This window comes from Chenopodium album, chromosome 27 (assembly GCF_948465745.1).
Source record: "Chenopodium album chromosome 27, dcCheAlbu1.1, whole genome shotgun sequence".
Lineage (NCBI taxonomy): Eukaryota > Viridiplantae > Streptophyta > Magnoliopsida > Caryophyllales > Amaranthaceae > Chenopodium > Chenopodium album.
Window position 1 is genome coordinate 7,570,247 of NC_137860.1, and position 27,612 is coordinate 7,597,858.

A 27,612-nucleotide genomic window follows, 5' to 3' on the forward strand; every position below is an offset into this window, starting at 1 on the left:
AAACGCACAATTGTTGTATGTCTAACCTCACAGTGATAAACAAAGAACAAGAAGACTTATAAACTAATATACCTCAAACAAGGCCTCTGCAAGCAGAATGATGCAAGAATTACTTGCAAGTGCACTTGCCTCTTCATCCAACTCGCATGTGCATGAACCATCGGGATGCAAATCTAGTGGACAGAAAGTATGATGACTATGCTCAGTGGCTGCACCTCACAATCTATCCCAAAATTGAAAGAAGGGATGTCAACATTGAATGAAACAACCAAACAGTAGTAATAACCTGACTAAAGTATATACTAAGCACTTCTCTTTGAGGGAGTGATAGGGGCCAGCAAAACTGTAGAAGTTGCCTAATTCACAAAATTGGAAGGAAAGAATTTAAGAGCCTCCGATTGACCTATCCACTCAAGCAGAACTTTGACAATCTCTACATTTGTAGAGAGACCATAGCTACTCAAATAAGAACAGCATAACAGCACAGATTTGGAAAACACAAAAGACAGGTACTAAGTATATAAAGATTTTTCAAGTAAAGGAGATAATCACCAGCTAGCTAGAAATTTCATACAAAGTTGCCCATCAAGAAGTTAAATCTGTCAGCATACTAACATTGTATCCCAAATCTCTGAAATATTCAACAATTGCGATACTTATACGTTTCAAAGAAACCATCAATAATAAAATAGGATGAACCAAAACTATATATAAAAGCTCAATATCAGAGGTAATACACTGGTAAATGAAACCTCCAAGTCACTTGGACACCAAAGGCATCAAAGACACTGCCTGCCTCCTACATGAGGGTTGCGAGTGCTACTTATCTAGTAACTTATGAAATAAACAGCTTCGCATAGCTTCACTACATCTACAAGCAACACTAAACATTATACTCAGTAACATTTACAATTCATCATATGTCAGATTGTTTGTTTTTAGAAAATTGAAAGTTTCTACCATACCAAATGTGATACACAATTTTAGTACTGTAAAGCAGATGGCATAGAGTTTAGCTTTGTCATTCTTTCTTCTACAAGAAGAAGTTGTAATATAAAACTCCCAATCAAATTCAGCAAAGCAATCTGCTGATGTATCATGTACGTGCAACTTCTCCAGCCCAATATGCCAAACCAAAACAGTTGATGAACACTGAAAATATATGATTAACAGTAGATAGTGGATAGTGCAAAGAGCAACTTGTAAAAAAATTGAATAGCATGCAATAGAAGGAAATTTCCATTCCTGAAAAATGTGTAGCTTCTACATAATGAGTTCAAAAGATTCATAAATCAGCAACTTAATGTAGGTGTGGCATTATCTCATTCCACTTCATATCTAAAGCTCAATGAGATATATCCTCCAAAATTTGCCAAGAAACCTAATGTGAAGAATTCATAAACTAGCTAGTAGGACACGCACATACATAATGTTGGTTATAAAAACACATAGATGGCAAAAGTTATTCACTAACTTGCAATTATTTGCCCATAAATTCTTGAGTTTATGAGAATTCGAGGCAATCATATCCCACAAAAGGTTTATTCCACAAACAACCTCAAACTATATGTAAATTTACAAGGGGGAGTGGACTAACAGTTGAACATGGTATTCAGTTTTAGGCAGTAAATATACAAATAGTTTGTAAGTGACAATGATAGTTTAAGTAGGACAAAAACAGAGATTAGACATTGGGGAAAACCCCATAGTGGGGATCCCTCTCTCTCATAGATTTAGCAGTAGTGACAAGCACAGGATTTGCCTTTTTATCTGTGGTATGCTATGATGAGGTATAACTATGATGAGAATTATTGGATTTTACAGATGGCTAATATTAGGATCACTAGCTACATGCTCACCAATATAAATCAACTAAAAACCGCCATCCATATTAAAAAATGCACACAATTACTATTTTACAACAGTATAAGCAGTTAGGGAATCTATATCAACTCAAGAGAAAACATAAAGCCATTAAGAAAATTAAGAAAGCATAAAACCATTAAGATTAAGTCATCTCCATATGTCCAAATCAACTACAAAGCACTTTATGGTGCTGATGCCCATATTTCTTTTACAACTCAGAACAAAAACACAGGCACGGAGGGAAATGGAAAAACAAAACACAAACTATTAAATTACATAACAAGCCAAGAAGCCAAAAAGACATAGTGATTCAAATTCAAGTTTCTAACTAAGATTAACTCAAGAATATTTTTGCTTGGCACATTCCTATAAGTTTTACTTCCAAACTATCAACCGTGCTAACACTCTTTAACATTAAGTTGAAGCATGGGTAGATGGACATTAGGTTTACTTCTTTGTTAATCGCATTAAGTGAGATGTTGCCTGATGGGAATGAAATTCCTAAGTCTTACTATGTATTATGTAAATAAGTTCATGTGTCCATTTGGTTTGGAGTATAAGAAGATACATACATGTCCTAATGATTGTATTCTTTATCAAAATGAGTATGAACAATTGGAGGAGTGTCCACGATAATCAGAGGGACCTCCTGATAATCAAAATTTAATACAACCCTTTAAAACAAATTATATTAATGAATTAACAAATTACGTAAAACCTTTATATATGCCGATAAAATATATAAGAGCTTAAGATAAATCCTAATGGTTTTAGAAAATGATAAAGAGATGAAAACGATTTTGAAAGTGACATTTTACATCCAATTTAGCTGTGATTACTTCATAAATAGCAAGATTTACGTTATCATAATTCTGTAAACCCTCAATCCGATTTAATAAAATCTTTTGTTCAGCTTATATAACTTTTGTTCTCTATTACTCGTATATAGGTTTAATAAAATCTTGATAATGCTTGATCAAATTATGGAATCAAAGATAACATATAGTACAATTCCGAATCAAGAGTGCCACCTTGAAATAGCTTGTTCAGAACCCCAATAAATTGTTGGATATCAAGAGCTACATTAGTAGCTTCCACATCTCCCGTGAACAGCTCAGCTTTAAATCGGGGTTTTTTGGCCCCGACATGATTAGTGACATATTGAGTTAGGCGATAGTTACGCATATACCGTAAACCACCGTGCGAGCCAAACTCGTCCAAATAATCCAAAACAGAAATGACAAGAGATTGCACAATAGCAAGCAACTCGCGAGTCATTTTATCACCACCCCAAATCTTGTACTCCAGATGGTTGTTGTACCAAGCAGCAAGTGTGAATGAATGCTGATAATATGGAATATCATCCCCATCAGAGTAGGTGGGAAAATCAGAGGAAATAGCAGGAGTGAACCCTATTGGAGCGGGCTCATCCACCTCCACAACAACACCAGCCTCAGCCTCAAGCAACTGTTCTTGGCCCTGTCCTTCACCTCCTGCATTTCCCCCAACCTCCTCTTCACTGTCCATATCTGCCTGACCCTTACCCTTGAAGGTCACCACATCATCGTCATCCCAATCAACATCACCCCATTCCCAGTCAGACGATGGTAGAGCCTCGAGGTCCCCCTTTTCCTCCTCTTGGGCAACCTTCTTCTTCCCTTTCTCTTTGCCCACTCCAATCTTACTAACGCAAACTTCCACTTACGATACATCTTCAACCGTCTCTGTCTCCTAATCCACTCCGCCATTCTCCCCCTAAAGATCTCCTGATCTTGCTCATTAAACTTAGAAAAATTATCATAATCGTTATCAGAGAGATTAACCAACCCGTCTTCCTGTAACTCCTTATACCAAGCCATTACCCATTCATCAACACCTGCCATCAGATTTTTAGACAACCATTCCCGATTTGTTGGTTGCACCTCAACATTTGGTAAAGGAATTTGATCCAAGAACGACTCTTCAGGCTCATCAATCTGGTAAGAAAGAACATCGTCATCGATGACGGTTCTAATCAGCCGGTTGATCTCATAAAAAAGAACCCTCTGTAGGGAATATTTCAAGCATCATAACCCCAAGCTTGAACCCCACTGTGATCATACACTTAAGTATGGTGGCGTCCAAAGGGAAAGAAAAGAGAGCAAAAGAGTCGCCAACAAGTTTTAGGAACTTATAAACCGTTCACGAGGTGAAGGTTACACCCCTTAACGATCCATGAAATCGTCAACTCCAAAAGGTCTTGAACCAAATAGGGTTCGGGGATGAGGGTACAAATCCAATCTACAAAAGAGAGAACCCGCCCTATAAAATAGGCCTCTACTTTATTCTACTTGTATTCATGTGCGCTTTCTGACTAATATGCAAGCTTTGATCTAATTGGCGATCACTTGAATTAAAATCACATTGGCCTAAACCAAATTATTAATTGTCTTATTAAGCGTGATTTCAATTACAAATTCCCTTTAAACATGCATAAAAGGAGTGATCAAGAAATAACAATAAATATAATCAAGCAACATAATAACAATCATCATAATCATGTTAACAATAATAACAATCATGTTAATAAAGCATAATAATAATAGCAAGATCCTAGGCATGATATTAACAAGATTAATAACAAATCCTAGCATGTCACTAAGCAATAAAGATCAAAGCTTTAGCCCTAACATGACACTAACATGATATTAGAAAGAAGGAAAAGGCAACCTAAACATGATATTAGAAAGCAATAAAAACATCCTAACATGATACTAGGAATTAATCAAATCTAAGCATGCTTTCTACATTGAAAATAAAATAGGGAGTAAGCTAATTACTTACTCTGAAGCCTCGTACCTCTTTCTAATAACAAAATACACGTGTTAGTAAACTTCAATGAAATAATAAATCAAAGAATTAAATTAAATAATTGAAAGAAAGAGTTAAAAAGTTTAGACTGGATTTGGGACCAAACCCTCAGAAAAGTATAAACCCTTCACGTCTAGGGCGAAGGCAACTTTGAACTTGGCTAGGTGTTTCTAGATCTTGTGAATGCGGAATTGTGTTTGAAAAAAACTAGTTTATAAAGAGAGAGAGAAAGCAAGCATATATCGCTTGAGAGAGAAGAGAGAGAATTATGATGGTTGTGGATGAGAGTTGATGAATAAAAACGGAGGTCTAGGACCCTATTTATAAGAAAAATAGTCCGGAAAGAGGTAGAATTTGATAAGGAATAAAACTCCAAGCTGTCGCCAATAAACCGACCTTGTCGCCAGAAACTCGACCTGTCGCCAGGCGATAGGCTTGTCGTTTTGCGACAAGGCAGTTTTTTTGCGGATTTTGTTTTTATCATATCTTTTGATCCAGAAGTCCAAATAAGACATATAATATGTCGTTGGAAAGATCTTGAAGTCTACTTTCTAATGCAATTAGAATCAGATTAAAATCTTTTGTAGATAAATAATATGGCCGAAATAGTGGGACGGTGTCAGTATTGGATATAGTTTCGTATTTCTTTCATATCTTTTTCGTTATAGCTCGGAATTAATATTATAATATAACATTGGAAAGATAATTTCAAGATCTATCCAACCATATAAAATTTGGATAAAAAATATGAGGCACAAAAATAAAATCTGACAATCTTTGAACATCTTTAAATTCAAATAGAATTAGGACTTTAAAAAAGGAAAGTTTTTATAAAAGGGAAGTTTATATTCAATCAAATTCCTTAATCTTATCTTTCACAAAAAGGATAATTAAGATCTTTTAGAAACTTATAGCAGATTCCAATCAGTCCTAATTAGTTTAGGAATAGGGTTAAACCTTTGGACCCTCCTCATGATCATTGGGTCGTAGGTAAAATCCGGTTTGGGCCCAGTTTAGTATTTTAGCCATAACTTCCTCATTATTTATCGGAATTGGGCTTATAATATATCGTTGGAAAGGTCTTTTCAAGCCCCATCCAACTACATCATTATTTGACCCTTATCATAGACCTAACTAAACTGGATCGGCTATTTCATAAAATAGAGCACGTTTTCGAAAACAGAAAGAAAGATTTTTAATAAAAACAACCACAACACTAGACTTTTCACACTTTTACTTCATTCGATTATGATTCGATGCGAAAGGTATTCATCACTGGGTTTGTGTTTGGGATACACAAATGGGTGTTGATATGTCCATTTTATATAGTATTTTACCCCCGTCCCTTGGTCATAATTAGTAGTGTTTTTGGCTCTTTAGAGCCACTTTTGTTACTAATATGCGTTTTCTAGTGTTTTCGTAGTGTTTGTTGAGTTTTGTAGGGAATTGCACCTTTGGAGCACTTTTCCGGGATTTTATGAAGCAACTACGAGCATTGGAGGAACATGACCGTCGTTGAAGCCCAAGGCCGGCTAGATCCATCGAGCCGGTGATTAAGGGCTCGGTATTTGGAATACCGAGGTTTGGACCGAGCATTCAAGACCCGAGGAGGAGATTTGGATTGGGCCGAGGAGTCGAGCCCAATCGGAAGTCCAAGCCTCGAGGAGCCACAAGGGCCCGATCGGGCAAGGCAAGGCATCGAGGGGGCTACGAGTGCTAGGCGCGCCCAATCGTGCGATGCTTAGCACGATCGGGCATGGTGCGCAGCTAAGGAGCATCGAGCAAAAGGCGCGCCCGATCGGGCGCGTGTTTCTGGAGGAGTATGTTTGACGAACACTTAGTTTTTATTTAGGAGTATTGTTTAGAAGTTGTTTAAGTACGTTTTAAGATAATTATTTTTACTTACTCTTTCCTTTTCACTTTCTCTCTCTACTTAATATTTTCTCTCTCTAGACTTTTTTCTCTACCTTACTTTTGATCTCGACTACTTTGTAATTTCGTCGTCTTGGTACGATTTCTATTTCAATTAATTTCAGTAATTTCTTCCCTTCAATTCCTTATGGCTTACTTTATTACTATGCATGTTTTAGATTTAACTATGTCCGAGTAGTTTAATTCTAGGGTTTATGGGGATCCATAATTAATATGAAGGGATAATTTATTATTGTTGATTATTGATATTGCATGATAATTTCTTATTGAATTGTTTTAATTCTTTACAATTAGATTATGAATCGAGCAGATGTAATTTGATTGTGAATGTTTGGCAATATTGAATTGACGAATCGAGCAGATGTTAGTTTAATATTAAAGGCTATTTTCAATAGGAACTTAGATCTAGTAAATTGCGAGAGCCTGTTAGATCTATGTTGATTAATAAATTGCGAGAGCCTGTTAATCATGTTATTTGTGCAATGTTAATTATTGATTGTTATATTTTATCCCGGAGTATAAATTATTGGTGAACCTGTGACCCTAGTCTTTCTTATTATCGACTTTCTCTCTAAACTCAATCTTCGTAGTATAGTTTTACATTAATAACAACAATTTGGTTACTTTAATAATTTAGATTATATTAATTAATTAGGAGTAGAAATACCAGTTTTCCTGTGGATTCGACCCTACTTCCCTATCTACTTTAGTTAGAGGACTTAGGTAATACATTTGATTAGGTGATACGACTTTATCCTGTCAAAATTTGGCGCCGTTGCCGGGGAAACGGTTTTATTTTTATTTCTAATTGTTTTTGTAGTCTAGATTATTTTTCTTTTGCCTCAAGGGACATTAGTTCTTTGGGGTAGTACTAATATCTGTCTTTTTAGTTCTTTGTTTATGCCTAGGTGTTCCAGATCAGGTTACATTCCATTCGATCCTGAGATCGAACGCTCGTTTCATAGACAGAAGAATTTTTATAGGCAGATCCAGGCAGGTTCTGGGAGTAACAATATTCCTGGAAATCCAATACCTACTTCTAGTGATTTGGAGCATTCTTCTGATTCAGAACTAGAGATGGGTACACCACCACCACCTCCACCTCGCAAGCTCAGCGATTATTCGCAGCCATCTCTGACGGATTTTCCACATCTTTCTCCTACACCTGATCTCGAGGGAGTCCAATTCGAGATCAAGCCCCAGTTCATAACGATGATAGAAAGAAAGCAGTTCAGTGGAGCTAAGGGTGAAGATCCTAATCTTCACATTGCAGATTTCTGTCAATATTGCAATACTATTAGGCAGAATGGGGTAACGCAGGATCAAATCAGGGAGATTCTTTTTCCCTTTTCTTTATGTGGAAAAGCTAAATTATGGTTTAATGGTTTGAATAGAGCTGCACTTGGTATTACTAACTGGGAGATTCTTGCTTTGAATTTTTATAATAAATATTACCCTGCAGAGAAAACAGCTTTATTGAGAAGTGCCATCCAGAATTTTGCCCAGGAGACAGATGAAGCATTATATGAAGCTTGGGAAAGATTCAAGGATCTGCAGAGGGAGTGTCCCCACCACAACTTAGCAAAGTGGCAGCTAATTCAGGCTTTTTACAATGGATTAGGAAATGCATCTAGGACAATTTTAGACTCCGCAACTAGCGGTAGATTTATGAATTTAAATGTTGATGATGCAGGTCAGGTTATTGAAGATATGGCGATCCATAATTCCCAATATGGGAATGCTAGAGGTTATGCTAATAAGGGCCAAAAGGACTGACTCTGTATTTTCCCTCTTTTCTACTTTGTTTATGGTATGGTTACTAATTACTACACTACTTCACGTTATTGCTTTATGCTTCCTTATTTCCTTAAGTATTAGGGGTGCAAATGAGCCTTTGTGTTTGCGAACAACTTGTGAACAAGCTTATTTAAAACTCAGTGAAAGCTAGTTCATAGACCAAATGAACAAGCCCGAACAAAAATTTGAAGCTCATTTAATAAATGAGCCAAGCTTGAACTGCTATGTGTTTAAGTCGTTAAGGCTTACAAAAGCTTGTTTATAGCTCATTTGAACCCGTTTAAAAGCTCGTTTATAACTCGATAAAGCTAATTTATAGCCCAAAAAAGGCTCATGGATGTCTTTAATATGCTACAACTTTCAAGATTAATGAAAAATTAAATATTTTGAAACAAAATCTTAGCATAAAAGAGAGGATTTCTTTATCCTAAGTAAAAAAGATAATTCATAGCTAATATCAAAGGTAAATATTCATATATTAATGAACATTTGTTCACTATATTCATTGTTGGGCCAAAAATTTAGTTTAGTTTGTAAAGATATGAATTGGGCCGGTCCTTTGTTTTCATTTGTGATGAATTGACTTGGGCATTTACTAGGCTTCCAATCAAGTTGTAAAAATCTCATTAGGATCATGTTGGCCTTATTCTTATCAACCGAGTTTAATTGAACTTATTTTTGCTGAACTGAACTTATCTCTACTAAATTGAACTTATTTTTACTAAACTAAACTTATCTCTACTGAAATTAACTTATTTTCACTAAAACCTTTATAAATTTCTTATAGATTTAACTTATTTTTATTGAATTAAATTTATTTCTACTAAACATAACTTATTTTTAATGAATTAATTTATATTGAAAATTATTGGAATATAAGCTAACGAGAATGGGGCGAAGTGTATGCAATAGTTGAGTTCACCAAATGAAAGCTGCTAACTTTATGATGACGTGTTTTGGGAAAAGTGTAATGTAGATTCATTCACTATTAACTACTTCCCTATTCGAAAAAAAATGATTACACTTTCCATTACAAAAAATTTCAAATCAATGACTACACTTTTTTTTCCATTTTTTTATAACCTTGTGTGTGTGTACTTCCTCCGTTTTTAAATACTTGCTCCATTTCTCCATGCGCAGACTTTTAGGAAAATTTGGAAAAAGTAATAAAATATGGAGGTAGTAGGATAGTTGAGAAAATAAAAAATTGCATAAAGCAAAAGTAGTGGAAGAATAGGAGGAGAGAGAGTATTATGTTGGGTCCACTAAGTGTGAGAAATTAATTAAATATTGTTTAAAAGCTTTCCAAAAAAGAAAATGGAGCAAGTATTTAAAAACGGCCGGAAAAGGAAAGTGGAGCAAGTATTTAAAAATGGAGGGTGTATATATGTATATACATATATATACATATATACACATATATGTATATATATATACATATATACATATACACATTTGTGTGTGTGTGTGTGCGTGTGTGTGTGTGAAATGTGCATTTATTTTGAACTATGTGCATATATTTTCTACTAAATGTGCATATTTGATTTTAAACCTGATACTTTTTTTGCAACTTCTGAAAAAACGAGAACTTATGCACATTATGTGCAAAAAATATGCACATTCAATTTTGGTCAAATTTTTTTTTGCACATTTTATTCAAATAATATGCACATTTAGTGAATATTTTATGCACATAAAATCCTTCTCATCCTTCTCATTTTAAGAAACTTCTCATTTGACCGTAAATCTTTACAGGGTTCAGATCCAATGAGAACTTTCTTAAAATGAGAAGAATGAGAAGGAAGAAATGTGCAAAAGTTTTTCACTAAATGTGCATATTTTTTTCACCAAATGTGCAAAGTTGATTTTCGAACTAACAAAAATTTTGAATTTTCTGGAAAATCAGAAAATGTGCTTATTATGTTCAAAATTTATGCACATTAAAATCTGGTCTTTTTTTTTTTTTTTTTTTTTGCACATTTAGTTTGAAAAATATGCACATTACAAAAATTATGCACATAAAATCCTTCTCATTTGACCCTATATATATATATATATATATATATAATTGAGATCATGTGAGAACCAAGGTGAATAATAGGAACTAGGAACCAATCTCAGCCTTCAATCGTGCTCCATCTAACGGCTCGCATCTCACCCGCTTTCATTAATGGCATTTTCGTAATTTTGAGGATTTTTAAACTTTTTTTTCCAGTTTTTTAACTTTAAAGGCAATTTCATTTATTTTATGACTGATTTCATTTACTTTTACTAACTTTTCATTTACTTTTTGGAAATGAAATTGGGAATCAGTTTGTAACATTCAAATATTACGAAAATGTCATTAATGACACGGGAAACATGTGAGCCGTTGGATTAACATGATCTAAGGGCCTAGATTAGTTCCTAGTTTTTATTTTAGCCTTGGTTCTCATACATATGTATATATATATATATATGTAGGTGTATATACATAAAGTTATATGCATGGTACTTTCCATGAATAATGTTGGAAATTTGTCTAATACCATCAATACTTTTACCCTTTTATAATTTCCCTAAATATCATCTACGTCATCTGACCAATACTTTTGTTTCCCCGATTCATTTGCAAAACCGCTATTCGAATTAACAATTTCTATACATAAACTGCTATTTGAAGTAATGATTTTTAAATGAAAGCCACCAAATCAAATAGCGATTTACAAATTGTAAACCGCTAACTCAGTTTATGGTGATTATATGCTAACAAACAAAAAGGAACTATCCATTATGAAACCAAAAACAAAACCTCCAAATGAAATGGAGGTTTTGAGCATAAAAACCTCTTCTTTAAGTGGAGGCTTCAAGCCATAAAACCTCCACTTGAAGTGGAGTTTTTCAACATAAAACCTTCAATTCAAGTGATGGTTTTGTATTTATAAATTGCACTTTAATTGACGGCTTTGCCTAAAACAACTTTCAAAAATGTTTTTTTGCCTTGATGATGACATGGAAAGTATTCTGAAAATTTGTAAAAGTGTAGTTGTATTTATAGAATTTTATGAAGACTTTGCATTATTCATGGAAACAACTAACTTATGTATATTACTACAGTATACTGTATTGCATTAATACTATTATTATGGTCCCTTGGACAATCACATGTGATTTCAACCAGGGGCGGAGCAAAGGGGAGACTGGTGGGGGCCATGGCCTCCCTTTGGCTCAAAATAAAAGTTAAAAAATGTCCTTTTAAAAAAAAGATAATTTTTAGCTTCAAAATAATTTAAATCTTAAAAAATTGGAAAATGGAAAAGAAAAATTCAACCTTTTCACTTTCCGTAGAAAAATCCAACCTTTTGTTTATTCCTCAAAAATCCAACCTTTATACCCCTCCTTCTCCAACAGGTCCACTTTACATGTGACCTGATAAACAGGTTAATTTTTTTTTTTTTTAATTTTCTCATTTTCCCTTCTCACTCCTCTTCTTTCTCTCTCCTCTCACCTGAAACACTAAATCACGGAACCACCAACCCCACCTCTGCCATCACCACCACGCACAGAACCTCCACGCACCTCCGCCGCCACCACTACCTCTCCCACCACTTACCCCACCCTACCCAAACCCAAAACCGAAACCTTTCTCCCACTCCTACCTATGCTCGAAACCACAAGCCCAGACTTGATCAAACTTTCAATTTGCTCTGATTGTGGGGCTGCAATGGTTGATTGAATGGGAGTTGTTGGGTGCGGTTTGCGATTGGTGGCGATGTGAGGCAATAATGGTTGTGGTGGTTGCCTTTGGGTTGGTAAATTGTTGCGTGAGGTTAGGGCTTGTTGAGGTTCGAATGGTGGCAACACTTGGTGGGCTTCGACTGCGGTGGTGGAAATGATGCGGCGGCATCCGAATTGGTGGTCCATTTGGGATAGGTGGCTGTAGTTTGGGGCATCGGTTAATTGTTGTTGTTGTTGTTGGCGAGTTCGTTGATTGTTGGTAAAGGTAAATTGGTGGGCTGAAGTGTGTGGTTGTGTGGTTGTGTTGCTGGTGTCGTGTAGTGGCGAGCAAGGTGGATGTGGATTGGTGATTGGTGGGAACTTTGTAGCGCGAGGTTGGAGTTGGAGGGTGGTGCGGTTGTTGCGGGGCTGGTGAAACGGAGGTAGGGACGGCTTGGCGGCGAGAGGAGTGTAGTGGGTTTCCGGTGGAGAGGAGATTGGGGTTGCCGGGTTTCCAGTGGCTGGTGGGCGGTGGGGATGTGGTGGTCAGGGAAGGAGGGTGGGCGGGGTTATGATTTTTTTTTAAAAAAAAAAATTTCTTTTAATTTTTTTTGTTTTTTTAAAATTAAAAAAATGTTTTGACCTATTAATAGCTGACACATGTCATATAACTTATAAAAACAGGTTATCAACAGGTAATGGATCTATAGGAGAAGGTAGGGTATAAAGGTTGGATTTTTGAGGAATAAAAGGAAGGTTGGATTTTTCTACGGAAAAAGTGAAAAGGTTGGATTTTTCTTTTCCATTTTTCCTAGAAAAATTCTATTCGTCGTTTTTAACTACGTGGCAAAAATTTTAAATATCATTCGTCACTTTTGCTTATGTGGCAAGTGGATTTTTTAATTCTAAAATAATATACAAATCTAATTTTTAATTGGTCAAAATAGTACTTTGCTTATGTGGCGCGCCAAATGCTCTCGAAAATTGCCTATTTTATTTATATGTATTAGATATTAGATAATAAAATGAGTCATGATGATCTAAGTACCCTCATATGGTCTCTGTTAGAAAGTAAGGGTAAAGCTAAACATGAAGCCAATTATTTAAAATCTGTTGTATAGATATTATTATCATGATGTTACTCTCTTTATTATTTTGTCAAGAACCTAATCAATACACAGCTGTTGTTGGCTTGTAGTGAATTACTAATAGTCACTTCAGTAAATCGTGCATCACATGTGATTCACGACCAACAAATTTAATCTCAACATGCACTCCAAGTATGTTTCACGTTGTAAACACAATCACATGTAATTTCAATGCTGTAAATTCATTCACTGCTACAGTTGATGTAACTAGGTGATGTTTTCAGTAAGAAGTAAACAAAGAAAGTTGACAGCATACACAATTGATCAACTATAGCACTCGGTAGACATTATGAATACTGTTAGAGGACCAACTCAACCAAAAGCTTAATCTAATAGTTGAGGCCCGTGAATATGTTTTATACTCTCTCAAATACAGTAGGGGGAATATACAAAAGAAAAAGTGTTACTATTTGTCGAATTTGTGAGGTTGTACTTTATTCAATTTTTAAATGTTTTGTAATGCCTTATGCCTTGATATCACCAAAGTAATAAAATCAACACTCTAAATCCTTTTTCCTGCAAGAAAGTCAATTTTTCGAAAATTAACAATACTTTATAAGTAGAGAAGAGAACGAAGACATATAATTTAAATTCAAATAAATGTATAATTTAAAAGTGAACACAATGATTTTCATACAAAATTGTTGGAAAAAATATGAGTTTCAATATTATGCCACTTTTTGTGCTAATATTTCCTACACATTGTTCATGTAATTCACTAAGAGGGCGTTTGATTCGCAAACTAATATGGGGTTGGAATCACGATGAAAGCATAGTGGTATGGGTTTAAACCATTCTAAACCCATACCTTATTCCTTAATTAAGTAAACCAAACACCCCCTAAAATTATTATCATGTTTTTACTAGTTCACAACAAAGCCGCTAATTGAGGGCTGGTTTGTATCATTTTTTGTTTGAAATTTTCTAAAAACAAAAAACCAAGAACAAGAAACCAAAAAAAAATTGTTTCCACTTTTCAATTGTTAGTTATCAAATTATTTTGATTTTTAAGTTTGATTTATTATATGACACGTATATATAACATTATTATGGAGAAATTCTTGTTAATAATGTACAAAATTGTTACCAATATTATGAAGAAATTCTTGTTTGTTAAGAAAATATTTCGAGGTTGTATTGACTTTATAATTTTATATTTATTTTTTATAAATTTAGACATAAAATTTGATAAATCTTAAAATAAAAAAAAATAAAAATTGGCTTTATTATCACGAGGTATTTACTTTTCTCAAGCATATCAGGTTTCCAAACTTGTCACTCTATTGGTCCCAAAAAAAGTTTGAAAAAAACTATGCTTCTGGCCTACCACTAGCCATTGCAAGCCATTGCAGATGGACAACCCCCCTTCCCACCTCAACCCTCAAATGGCCCCCCTCTCCAGCCCCAACTTCGGAAACTGGCTCTACCTCCCCATCACCACCCAAGATCCCATCGCTCGTCCCTAACCCCCACTCTGAAATGTCCCCACCTTGAAATCGCTCAAAGTTAGGATTATTAAAATCATTTTTTTTTTTTAGATTTTACTGGTTTTAAATTCTTATTCATTTATAAAATTGGTGTTTTGCATAAAACTATAACTCCCTACTCTATTGTTTCTTTTTAACACCTCTATACCAATTTTAGTATAATTAGTTTGTGTTCCAAGCAATGTCCCACATTGTATTTTTTCTAAATTATTATTTAATGATGAAAATTTGATGTCATAATGTGATAAGTGATTTGTTGATGCATAAAGAAAAAAAAATGATAAAAGTTTGTCAATAAAAAACTTACTTATACTAATATGCTTCTACAATGAATTGATCCTTTTAGATCATTTGGAGGAGGATGACATTTAGATCATTTGGAGGACCTATTCATTCATCAAAAATATCAACTTTAGGACCTATAAAGTTGTATCAATAAGATCATTTGAAGGAGGACGACATTGATGCTGAGGATGGAAATGTTTGAGAAAACTTGTAGTCCGGAAGAGGATATCTCTTATGTGTTTGCTATAAAGAAAAGGTGAATACCTTGTTCAAATTGAAAGATTTTTAGTACTATCTCCGTTATATATTAGTTGCAACTTTGGGTATTATTTGTGAGAGATAAAATATTCCAAAGTTGCAACTAATATGTAACGGAGGTAGTACTACTTTTGTGTTTTACAAACATAGTATCAAATCTTTATATGGGCTAGAGTAGTTAAGCTCAATAAAATCAATAATGACATTACTTCTTGCTCTCTTGTTTTGGAGTCTAATAAGAGAATGTGAAAGCCTTGTTTAGAAGAGGAATAGCGTTGGAGAAGTCGAAATCTTAATCTTTGGCTGTTTGATAATCTTAAATCAACAAAGTAATACAAAAACTTGGAGGTTTACTCAACCATGTCTTATTTTCGCAATTTTTCTTCTAATTCACTTAACGACTTGGAGGTTCTTAGCCTACGATCTGATTGCAAGGTAACAAAACTTGCTAAGTTGAAAATTCTCAAAAGGAAATACAAAAATTTAATAGATCTACTTAATGCTAGATTAACAGCAAAGACACGACGCATATATAATATGGAAAAACAATGAACACAACTTGAAAAAATTGATAACGTAGTGACATTATTGTTGATCATATTAATCGTCTAACCAATGTCCACAATCCTATTAATAATTAATTAGAATTCTTATCCTGAAATTAGCATTGATAGATGTATTAGTACTGTATTATATTCGTAATTGTGTAATTATCTAAGCAACAGATGTTCCAAAAAGTATTATCATGATAACGTAAATCAAGTAAAGTTAGTTTATTTGTTCATGTAATGACAAAAACTTTTGAACTCTGAACACAATTGAAGTTCGAGATTAATGCTTAGCCTTTCACCTGTTTGTTTTTTAACCACTAATGGTTTTGTTTAGCAGCAGGATTTATGTTCAGCAGCAATTGTCATGCTATTCGTGTTCAGACATCGGTTTAATCAATTAATTAAAGTTTCTTTGTTACGCATTAAAACATAATTTAAGTTCGAGACAAGAAGTAGCTCACTCCCCCCGAAATATGAGACTTCATTCAAGACTCAACGACAGCGAGAGAAAGCAATTGAGCCATCTCCGTCTTAAGGATTGGAAGAAGGAGACCCAACCAAAGGAGATAGAACCATCGTTTTAAGTCATTACATGGATAAAAACTAGGTGCAAGAGCTAAACAAGTGCGAGTACAAGAGAAATTGATATTAATAACCATCAACTTTGCTATTACGAATGGCAATCAAAGATAAACAAAGAACAATTACAAAGCATATTAACAAAAATTACAGAACTTTTGTAAGACACAGACTAAACATTTGGGATGGAAATAAGATAATCAAAGTTTACAGAGCCATCACATATTCACATGAGAGAATATCATGGCACATTGCCAACCTCCTTTTCGACAAAGTTCTTGCTGCACAAAACTGTGTTAGATATGTTGAACATATTAGACATTAGCAAGAAAAACAATCCAAAAACAGATGCATGAAGACATTATCAAAATATCAACAAAGGAGGTTAAAATAGCCAGCAAATTTAAACCAGCTAAGGGCAAAGTGCCTTAATTTAACTGAAAATGTAAAGTACTACAGCAAAATCAAAGCAGCAGTTCAGGCATTCTATCACCCAAAAGAAAACAGCCCTATACAAGGTGTCCAGAAAATAAGGCAAGGATAGCAAAAATGCATCCAAAGCTTTCGGCAAGGGCAATCCCTGTCGTAAACAAGGAAAACCAATGCGTGCATACCACTACTGTTTTGAGCTACCATTTATACACATTGGGCATTAAAACATACCAAAGTGTCACCAAAGCGTCAAATCACTTCAACAAAGTGTGCAAAAGCTAAAACCCCTTTACCGCTAGTTGAAAATCACTTCCAAAGAAGTCATCCTAAATATTTACAAAGACAGGAAACCCACGTACTGGCATCTTCTCAGCAAAAGAACATAGAGCTTGCGACACCTTCTTGAAGCCTGGGGAGCTGAGGAACAGGAACAGATCCAGCCGAAGTCACACCACCATGGCTTGACGAAGTCTCTGAGGTGTCCTCAAACTTCATCCACTGTGACATCTGAGTGGCAGCCAAATGGGCATAGCAAACTGGGGCAACTGCACAAAAAAAAAAAAGGGGACAAAGACTATGTCATTAGATACCAAGTATAAACAAGCCGCAAAACACAAACACAAAAAGCAGTCGATACTTACCAACAGAGATAGCAGTGGTGCTCCTTTGATACCTATACAACACCCAAAATCAGTCATTAGCTAAGAGTATGGTTATACTATAAGAAAACAAAACTGTAACAAGGTTCAAGGTAAAATGAACTTACACATAGGAAAGTGAGTGAACAAGGTCCTGCAAATCATCAGGAGAAAAACCCACCTCATCCAAAAGGACGTGGTAGTGAGTAGGCCTGGTTGTACCCTATAAAGCAATCAGACTCCAGATGTCAGAGCAAAACACAAAAGCACCTAACGATAACTACTCTCACAGCATTGTATAACTTGACAGAAACAGGATAATGAAACACAAGCTATTAGCGGCAGAATATAAGGGTTCTGTATTCCAGAAATCCACACCCAAAAAAAAAGACATGCAATAATTAAAAACATTGAAAGAATTACTTGAAAACAAGACAATGCATCCCAATATGAGAGCTATTTAGAAAGAATGGTTGCAGGGTGCTTACAATCATTCCAGCATGAGCACAGAGGTAGAAGTCGTAGGTCCTTGGATGACAGACACTGTTGTCAATTATAGTACCTGCAAAAGACAAAAGGAGAGCAACATTACAGATTTGCACGGGACTGCCTAACATACAATACTTTTCTACAAGTATATATTACCTGGAGGAACATTCTCAGGAGCATTAGGCTGGAAAAACTTGGTATGGTGATTCTTCTGAGCCACAATCACCACAAACTTTGGGTTCCACTTCTCATCCAGGAATTTGCAAGCCTGCCAAGAGTTTGGAATATGTTTGGTTGTGAAAAGTTGAAAATAATCAAAGGATGAACACAGTTAGATAGCTTAATGGTTACTGACAAACCTCAATGATTTTGTCCAACTCAATGTTCAATACTTGGTTGAACTGGGACTCACTAACTCCATCCCTAAGAGATAAAGCAAAAGAAGAAACCTTAGAAACGAACATTCAGTCATTCAGAAACAAAACAATAGCCTAGAACTAAACAAAAAAGAAAAAAAAAAAGCAGGAATCTTAAACTAGTCAGGCAGAAACTTCATACCTAAATATGATGATATGCTCAGGCTTTCTTTTCCCAGAACTGACATAGAAATCAAGCAGAGCCTCCCTGAGAAAATATATTGACCCACATTAGAACTGCTTAAGCTTAAGACAGCAATTACACAAGTAACACCTTCCTCAAAACATACCTCATGATACCTTCATCCTCAGTGTCAGACACAGGTTTGAACAAATTGTCTATCATTTCAACTTTAGGAGACTGTGTCCTCACTGATGCCCTGTATCGCGAAATCAGCGGCCATTCCCTGGAGCTAACAACCTAAAGAGCATAAGAACAAACATTAGCTAATATTTAGAGCAAGTTTTCCTTGTCAATTTTTTGGAAAGGACGGGGAAAAAGAGAGTCGGAAGTTACAGCAGCAATGGATGGCACATCAGAATGCCCTGGTGATCCATGAGATACATCCATCCCAAGAATTATTGTGGGTACTTTGGAAATCAGAGGTATAGAAGGAGTGTGCTCAACAGCCAGCATGGAGTTCAAACCACCAAGCTGCATAAAGAACAGACAAATATGAGAAGCCACCCACAATAAAAAGAGCCAAGACAAATTATAGAACTGTCAGCTACTTCACACTTTCCATTAAACCTCACCTTTGCATTTATCTTCAAAAGCAAATTTGTAAGATACTGATCATTAACCCTGGTAGGAGCCATACACTGTGTAACAATGCCAAAATCAGCCAAGCACTTCTTCTTCCAGGGACCTAAAAGTTCATTACAGTTATATAAAGATAATCAGTATTATATATAGATAAATATTTGTAACAAATAACAATTACAGCACATCATTTAACCTATAACAAAATATTACCATAAACTTCACAATTCTTCCTCTCAGGAAGAAGGCATAAAAGAAATTTCGGTGCCCCAGGGAGCTTGGATTGTACATCTTCAAACATTTTCTCAACTCTTACGAGTGGAGGTGCACGTCTGTTAGATTGGTTCTCCTCAAAGACATCGAACGGAGCCTCAAAGCCCTAGAAATCATGCACCAGCAAGTACAAACAGACCAAACAACAATGAGCACAAAAGACCATTCCTTCTATCAACTTAAATGAAATTTGGTTGATCCTACTTACAATGCCTTTCATGTTGGCACATTTTTCTAAATCCCTGATAAGGCTCCTAGTATCACATCGGGCAGAGAAATTGACCACTGCCCAGCGCTCTATCTTTGATGGTTGTACAAGTTGCTGCAGAAAAATCAAGATAATTAAAAAGCAGAACTACAAAACAAACTTAGGTTATCAGAGGAACAAATCACACCTTGTTGTTGAAATTCCAGCGCCCATTACGGGGGAAAAAATCCTCCCCTTTTCCACATTTAAGCTGAAACCATGCCAGAAAAAAAAAATGTCAGAAATCCATCTATGGTCAGTCGTTACTTCATGAATTCATAGAATACAGATGGTAAACTATGCAATTAGAAGTCACCTTCGGAGCTGGAAGAACACGCCCATTGATTTGAGTAAACGCACTACTGATTGTGACTCCACACTCACGAAGCATAGGTTCAGCATCGTAATTACTGACCTTCAGAGCCTACATCAATATAAAATTATAAACATATATAATAATGATCAGAGCCAATCAAAACACCCAAGTGACATGTATCACTTATGCATAATGGGAACCTACATGAGAAAGCACACTCATTCTCTCCTGGGGCTTTTGCCTAGATTTTTCAACCAATGACGCCCGCTGAAGACCAGATAAAGATTTTGTGTACCGCTGAAGTGACACCAAAGAGCAGAGCTACAAAACATAAACACACAATGGAAAAATATTAGACTTAAAGAGAGCATTTAACATGTCGCAATGCAGAAACAAACAAGTAACTTCAAACTAAGGTTCACCTCCAATGGGAAGAAAGTTGGTCGCTTAGGCTTCCCAACATTGATGCATGGTAAGTCAGCAGAGTAACGCAACTCAATTTTGCGATTGTTAACGAAGTAGTCATACACTGTAACTTCTAGAGCCTCACCTTCACCATTTTCATTACCTCGTTGCTTCAATGAGAAGCTACATTGCACACACAAAGCAGAAGACTCCGTTATGTTGCCAGATAAAGTACAATGAAAAAGTAAAAAATTAACTTCTCGAAAAAGAAGACATACGTCTGCTCTCTGCATGGCTTTTCACTCAAACCAGTAATTTTGAATTCTTGGTTGGAAGTGGTTGTTTTGATCCTCAAATTCTTAAGCATTCTTTTTGCCTGTAGCATTGCATATTCAAATGTCAATAAGTTAAACATTAGAGCTAACATTTTTACATACTGCTTGCAGCATAGAAAAGGTTGATACCTTATTCCAGTCAATGGAATAGGGATCTCTAACATTCTGATTAGCAATCAAAAAATCAACCACTGGCCCTGGCTGAACAATCATAGTAGTTGACACATCTGAACAACAACAAATACTGAATCCGTCATAAAAAAAAAAAAAAAAAAATCATATGGACAGCGCTAAGGATTAAAACAAATTACTTACCGATGTTTAGGGACAAGCCAGACTGGGTACCACGGAAGCTAGAATGAAACCCTCGGCAGCCCAAAACACCACCTCCGACATCTGCAAAGTTCTTAGGATCATTATGAAAGAACGACTGCCTAACAAGCAAACAGCCCCTGCAAAAACAGAACACAACATTTTATTAATGTGTCCTTAAGAAAACAATAGATGGAGCACATGAATCAACTGGAGAAACCCTTACTGTTTAGCAGCATGCTGCCTCAAAATTATATCAAGAACCCTAAGGGCTTCCATGCTGTTTTCATTTTCTTGACCACGTATGACATTTGATATTGCCTGCATAGGGATCTTAGCAGCGAAACTTAGTTCAACTTTGAACGTTTTTGACTGGAATGGGCGTCGTACTCTTTTCCTGTCACTGTCATTGGGACTTCCACGACCTTCAGGACTTGCATTTCCATTATTCCTATTAAAAAAGATCACAGGTATAAATATTGAGATTACCTTGAAAATAGCTGTCACTATAAACTAAAAGCCCTATAAAAGAAACAAGTTACAACAATTAATCACCCTTTACCTGGCTGATGTCACATCTTCTAGAACAACAGTGAACTCCAGTTTTTTTCCAGGAAGTGCCCCAACAGTGAACAAACTCTTTTCACCATCATAGGCAAAATGTTTGCCAGCCAACTCAGTATCGTACGTTTCTTGTACTCTGTCGAGCACTTTTCTTCCTACGCCTTTACCCTCAACAGGGCGACCATCCTCATACATGAGATTGACCTGTGTAAGTTATTTAGAAGTGTTAGCAATTAATTGATTCAAATGTTACTCTTGTAATAGTAAAGGGAGACGGAAACATACACTGTAGTGAAAGAAATGACCATCCACATTAGTTATGTTCACTTTGAAGTGATTACTGAGCAGCTGAATCTTTTGACCTTTGGTCCCACTGCCACGTCTAGCCATTGGGACACGTTTCTTCTTAGGAGGATCTGGTTCAGCCTTAATTGGTACTACATCCGGAGGAATTTCTGCTGGAGGAGGTGGAGGCGGAGGCAAAGCTTCTGCTGATCCATTCCCATTCCCATTTTCATCATGTGGATCCATATTCTATCACAAGTCTGTCAGAACACAACAGAAGCATAGGTAAACAAAGTCAGCTACATTTATCAGATGTCTAAGTAGACTGTAAAGGAAAACAAATGCACTCTTAAACACCCTTTAACAGCCTTCAGCTCAGAATAACACTCAGTGGTAGTCTCACAACATATTCAAACAGAATGCATAAAAATATTCAATCAACCTAATAATGTAAACGACTACCAGCATTGCAGTCACTACTAATAAAGATCAAAAGGACAATATTCAGGAATACACACTTGGGAACAAAGATAAATTGAAAAAAATAACAAATGCTAACATCATCAAACACATCCCATGAAACAAAACTTAACATAAAATCAAAAACACTGATACCATATTGTCACGAAACACAATGGTAGAACAAAACATGTTGAAAGACGAACAGAGCTACTATAAAATTGATATCCTATAAAACAACTTTTATCAATTTTGTTTACTAGGAAGACGAACAAAAAAGCTACTATAAAATTTATCTATCACAAAATTCTATAAAAACAATGATATTATATTAAACAGAGATACTAATGAAAAGTAATCAGGCATTATGTCCACAAACAAATAGATAAAATCCAGAGGAAGACGAAAAACTTCTCATGTTAACTAAAATCACCAAAATCACCAAAAACTTCTCATGTTAACATTCACCAGAATAAAATCCACAAAAACAATTACACAAACATCATCACAAACAATGCATGTAGTTTCTATACACCATTAAAGCTTCATTCATTCAATAACAGCAGGAAAAAGTTACAAAACGAGTAAAATGTTACAGTTTAGTCCAAATGTAAACAAACAAAAAGAAAACCAGGCACACACACAAAGCCAAAATGTAAAAATCTTACTGCAACATGAAATTAAAATTCAGAAAAAGACATAAAATGAACATGCAAGGAATTTCACAAAAACCCATTTAAATCTGAAACATAATACACAACAAAATTACCAAAAACAACACTAGAAACATCACAAAACCACAAGATACAGGCAATTTAACACATTTACTAAGAAGATCTGGAGAATATTTGCAGATATATACCTCAAACTATTACATGCAAAGACAAATAAGCAATAATTGTCAAAGAAAATTACCAATAAATTATAAATTACGGTTGTTTTTGAATCTGCTTCTACTTCTCGCCCTTCAACTCCTGTCAAAACGCAAACAAAATAGCGTAAATACAGAAATCAGAAATTCTTTTTTCTGGGGTAGCATAAATTACATAAAAAATTTCAGAAATTCTGAAAAATAAATAAAACCCTTATAAATCTTTCAAAAACCCAAAAACAAAATTTACAACAAAAAAAAAAAAAAGGATTTCAAGCGACATTGCGATGAACTAAACAAAATCACCAAAAATATGAAAAACCCATCAAAATAAGGCAAAACCCAGAAAACCAAACTTAAATTTTTACAACCACATTGCACAAAATCAAACCCAAAAACCCCCAAAACCCGAAATTATACCTTAAAAACCCTCAAAATCAACCTAACAAACCAATCAAAAATTCACAAAAAAAAAACCCAAAAACAAAATCCAAAATTTAACCCAAAAAAACCCAAAATCTATATGAAAAAGTATAAAATCGTTTGATTTACCAAAAGGGAAAAGAGATTTACAAGAAAAAAGATTAAAAACTAGGGTTTAACGATTAGTTTACTCACAGAGAAGAGAGAGAGTGTAAAAAAAAAACTGAGGTTGTGACCAAATGTGCAACAATGAACCCTACTCAGCTATAAAAAGGGGTGAAATCATCTCCCAAGGTAACCAGTAATATCGGTTTCCGGTATTTTTTTATTTTCCACTGTCATCGAAATCTTCTTATTCTTAAATAAAGTTAATTAATAAAAAGTAAATATGTCACTATAAAAATTTACCATATTTGCCCTTTTGTAAAATGGATAGTAATAAAGAATGAGGGTATTTTGGTAATTATAAAAGGGATGTGGAAAGGATAGTGACGTTTTTACGGAATAAAGGGGTTGGGCTTTGGATAAAGTGACATTTGGTGATCTTTTTGAAATACAGTGGATTGTGAGGATGCCACGTGGATGTGGTTTTTGGGTTTTTTTTATTTTTTTTAAGAGTGTGAGTGTGTGGGCTATACGAGGTGGTTGGAAATGTCATTATCATGCCATTATGCCAAACTGTTTGTATTTGTAAACATGTTAACAATATTAATATTAGGTGGAATGGGTTGCATTTGCATCACATATTTTATTTGTACAATTGTACTTCATTCATCCAATTATAAAACTTAATTTTGTTAGGTTTGACATGTATTTTATGGGGGTGTTTGTATCTTGTTTAGGGATACATCTAACCGTCTGTATAGATTTGTATGTGATTGAGTTGAATTTGTTAACATGTTGCATATTAATCGTTGTGGGAAAATGATTCTATAATTATGTCCATAGCTCATGTTGTGTATTTCTCGTACGCGAGTTACGGGAAAATGATTCTATAATTATGGTTATTACTTAAAATCTCTTTTTATTACTTAAAATTTACAATTTTTTAAAATATTTCTTTATCAAGAGTTCGTTGTACTAAATGTGCATGTATATTTCTTACTATATAGGTGAGATGATAAATACGGTAAGGAGGAATCATAGGATATGTATATATGGGGTAATCTTTAAGGAATAGAATGAATAAATTGATGATAGGACCACAAACATTTATGTTTAATAAAAGTAAAAGAGTAATTTCTCTCTTTATAAAACAAAATTAAGTTATGTGATTTAAAAAAATGCAAAAGTAATTTGTCTTAGTTCAACTTATTAAAATTTGTAAATGGAACATAAATCTCAATGTCGGGGGATTTGAAGAAATTAGACTATAGGATAAATTTTCTTTTTCCAACCTTTTTATCTCCCTCCTTCCAACTCCCCCTCCTAAAGGAGTGCAACTCTTCGAGGAAAGCAAACTCGTAGCATTAATAGCTTACCAAATTATATTCCGCCATTAATACTTGATCTTCCACCTCTATTTGACCCAAAATTCAATTATATCACAAACCTTTCACACCTCTCACCACTAATGTTTATTTCTACCAAGGTCACCATATGGTACTCATATTTTACACAAGAAATCCGCACTTTGAACATTTTATAACAATTTTTTTTTTTGACATATGAAACAATCTAGAAGAAGAGTTACAATTGTAAAGAGTCATGATAATATTAAGCAAGTTCCCATCAAAAAAAATGTTAAGCAAGTTACTAAGAAACGCATCTCCTAGTCTACTCATTCGGTTTACTAGATCTTGCTGATGTCACCGTAACCATCAAGTATTTGGGTACATTATAAGAGGGAGATACAAACTGAAATTGAGTTGCACTTTATGGAGAGGAGGATTTAACATCGCCATTACAATATGTTTATATTCCATAAATAAAGGTTTTAAAATTTAGTATTATGCAAACTTCTATGTCATTAGAGAGAATAGAGAATTAATGACTTCCAAAATCAGGTTGTGACATAGACTAGATGGTTTTTTTTAGTGGAAGGCACATGATCTATATAGATTATAGGGCTTGAATTCTCTTTCAGTCCAACCCATACGATGAGTTATTTAGGGAAGCAGATTTCATATCCTCTCGAACTATGGATCTTTTACTAAATTAGGTACTTCAGTAAAAATATTTACCAAGATAGCTATTTATAAATTCCAACAATCCCGAAACTAGCCAAGTTATTAACCAAATATTGACTTGGAAGGACTTTTTTTTTCTTTTTTTCATGTAATCGGTGTTTTTTTTTTTTTGTCCTTTTTTAGGATTTAATTTTTTAGTCACAATTTTGATTACCACACTAATTACTGGCTTACTCAACCATTCCCATTACTCCTATTATACATTTGCATGCATCTAATCTTCTATGATTAATATTTTTGTTTGAATAGTAGTTGTTTGGGTTCATTTTAAATAATTCATGTTACTATATATTAGAAGTATATACAAAGTTGAAAAAACTACTGAATCTGCAGCTTAATGAAAGTTTTATGAAGAAAAAATCCATCTTTATGGTTGATCAAATTAAAATGATTGTAGGATCTTACTTTGGGGCTGCAATTTGAAGATTAGCAGCATGGCTAATGACCTATGATGTGTAATACAGTAGCTAGAAACCCATTTTTTTATGTACTTATTATTGCATTTTTTATGTAATTCTTACTATAAATTTTGAAGAGATTTGAATTGTTTAGTAATTAAAAGTTTGGAAAGATGTTTGCTTGCATATAAACGCATTCAGGATTATTTAAAGAGTAAGAATATAATTAGAAAAATCTATTTTATCAAAACTTGACATAAACCAAAAATTTAAAAAAAAAAACAAAACAAAAAACCCAAACCGATTCACATGTTATTTTCCTTCCTAGTCAATATATTTAATAAATATAGCTAGTTTTGGATTTAGAATTTATAAATAGCTATTTTGGTAATAGTTTTAATAGATTAGCTAATTTAGTAAAAGATCCCTTGAATTATCCTCTACTTGACTATCTTCCTTACATGAAAATTGTCTTAAATTAAGATTCTTCCTCCTATATTTAGGCCATTTTTACTTCACCTTAAAAAATAATATTCAGTAAAAATAATTTCAGTTGAGTAAAAATAAGTTAAGTTCAGTAAAAATAAGGCCCCGTTCTCTTCACCTTAATTTTGCCGAACTGAAATTATTTTTATTGAACTGAAATTATTTTTGCCGAACTTAAATTATTTTTACTGAACTTAAATTAATTTTGCTGAACTGAACTTATTTTTACTGAACTGAAATTAATTTTACTAAACTAAACATATTTTTACTTAATAATTTTTTTAAGGTGAAGAGAACAGGGCCTAAGTTGTGTTCAGTAAAAATTAGTAACTTCAAAGAATAAATATAATAGACAATCGGTAACAATAATTTAAAATCTGTAAAAAATAATTTTAGTTCAGAAAAAAATAATTTTAGTTCAGTAAAAACAATTTAAATTTAGCAAAAATAATTTCAGTTCAGTATAGTTAATTTCAATTCAGCAAAAATAAGGTGAAGTGAACGGGGCCTTAATTAGGAATTTAACTTATTAAAAGAATTATTTAGGAAGTATTGTTATTTCTTTAAAATCCTAGTTCCCTGTAAGTGCAGACGAGTAGTATTTTAACTCATAATTAATTGTTCCTAAGTTGAAATATTAAGATCTCCCTAACTAATTTGAAGTTGCCCTCCCCTAAATTAACTGTATTAACCATGTATAGCACAATCATGATCCAAGATGCTAAGATCTTTCCCATTTGCATCATATCTTCAATAGCATTTCCTTAATAAATTTCAATTTTATCTTTAATCATATCATATGGAATAACTAATAGAGATAGCTCAAGAGGTTAGAGTTCCCCTCTCGTTTCCAAGAGATCTT

At 34.3% G+C, this 27,612-nt stretch overlaps 1 protein-coding gene and 1 non-coding gene across 2 annotated transcripts; both read right to left on the bottom strand.

Annotated features, from left to right (window-relative positions):
- Positions 1 to 8,121: 8,121 nt before the first annotated feature.
- Positions 8,122 to 8,228, bottom strand: LOC145621764 (small nucleolar RNA R71). The gene has a single exon (XR_014108563.1). It is a non-coding gene; the product is annotated as a small nucleolar RNA R71 (small nucleolar RNA).
- An 8,606-nt stretch (positions 8,229 to 16,834) lies between these two features.
- Positions 16,835 to 23,945, bottom strand: LOC145619097 (protein argonaute 4B-like). Its single transcript, XM_081673697.1, has 24 exons — positions 23,873 to 23,945; positions 23,299 to 23,357; positions 21,925 to 22,184; positions 21,638 to 21,843; positions 21,302 to 21,526; positions 21,079 to 21,215; positions 20,893 to 20,990; positions 20,707 to 20,804; positions 20,446 to 20,611; positions 20,228 to 20,344; positions 20,024 to 20,131; positions 19,856 to 19,918; positions 19,669 to 19,782; positions 19,401 to 19,566; positions 19,181 to 19,293; positions 18,942 to 19,079; positions 18,715 to 18,845; positions 18,567 to 18,632; positions 18,368 to 18,431; positions 18,165 to 18,276; positions 18,008 to 18,081; positions 17,648 to 17,742; positions 17,523 to 17,554; positions 16,835 to 17,426 (listed from the first exon to the last, which is right to left on the bottom strand). The coding sequence occupies exons 3-24, from the start codon at positions 22,168 to 22,170 to the stop codon at positions 17,251 to 17,253; spliced, it is 2,745 nt and encodes a 914-aa protein (XP_081529823.1). The 5' UTR covers positions 22,171 to 22,184; positions 23,299 to 23,357; positions 23,873 to 23,945; the 3' UTR covers positions 16,835 to 17,250.
- Between the last annotated feature and the right edge of the window lie 3,667 nt (positions 23,946 to 27,612).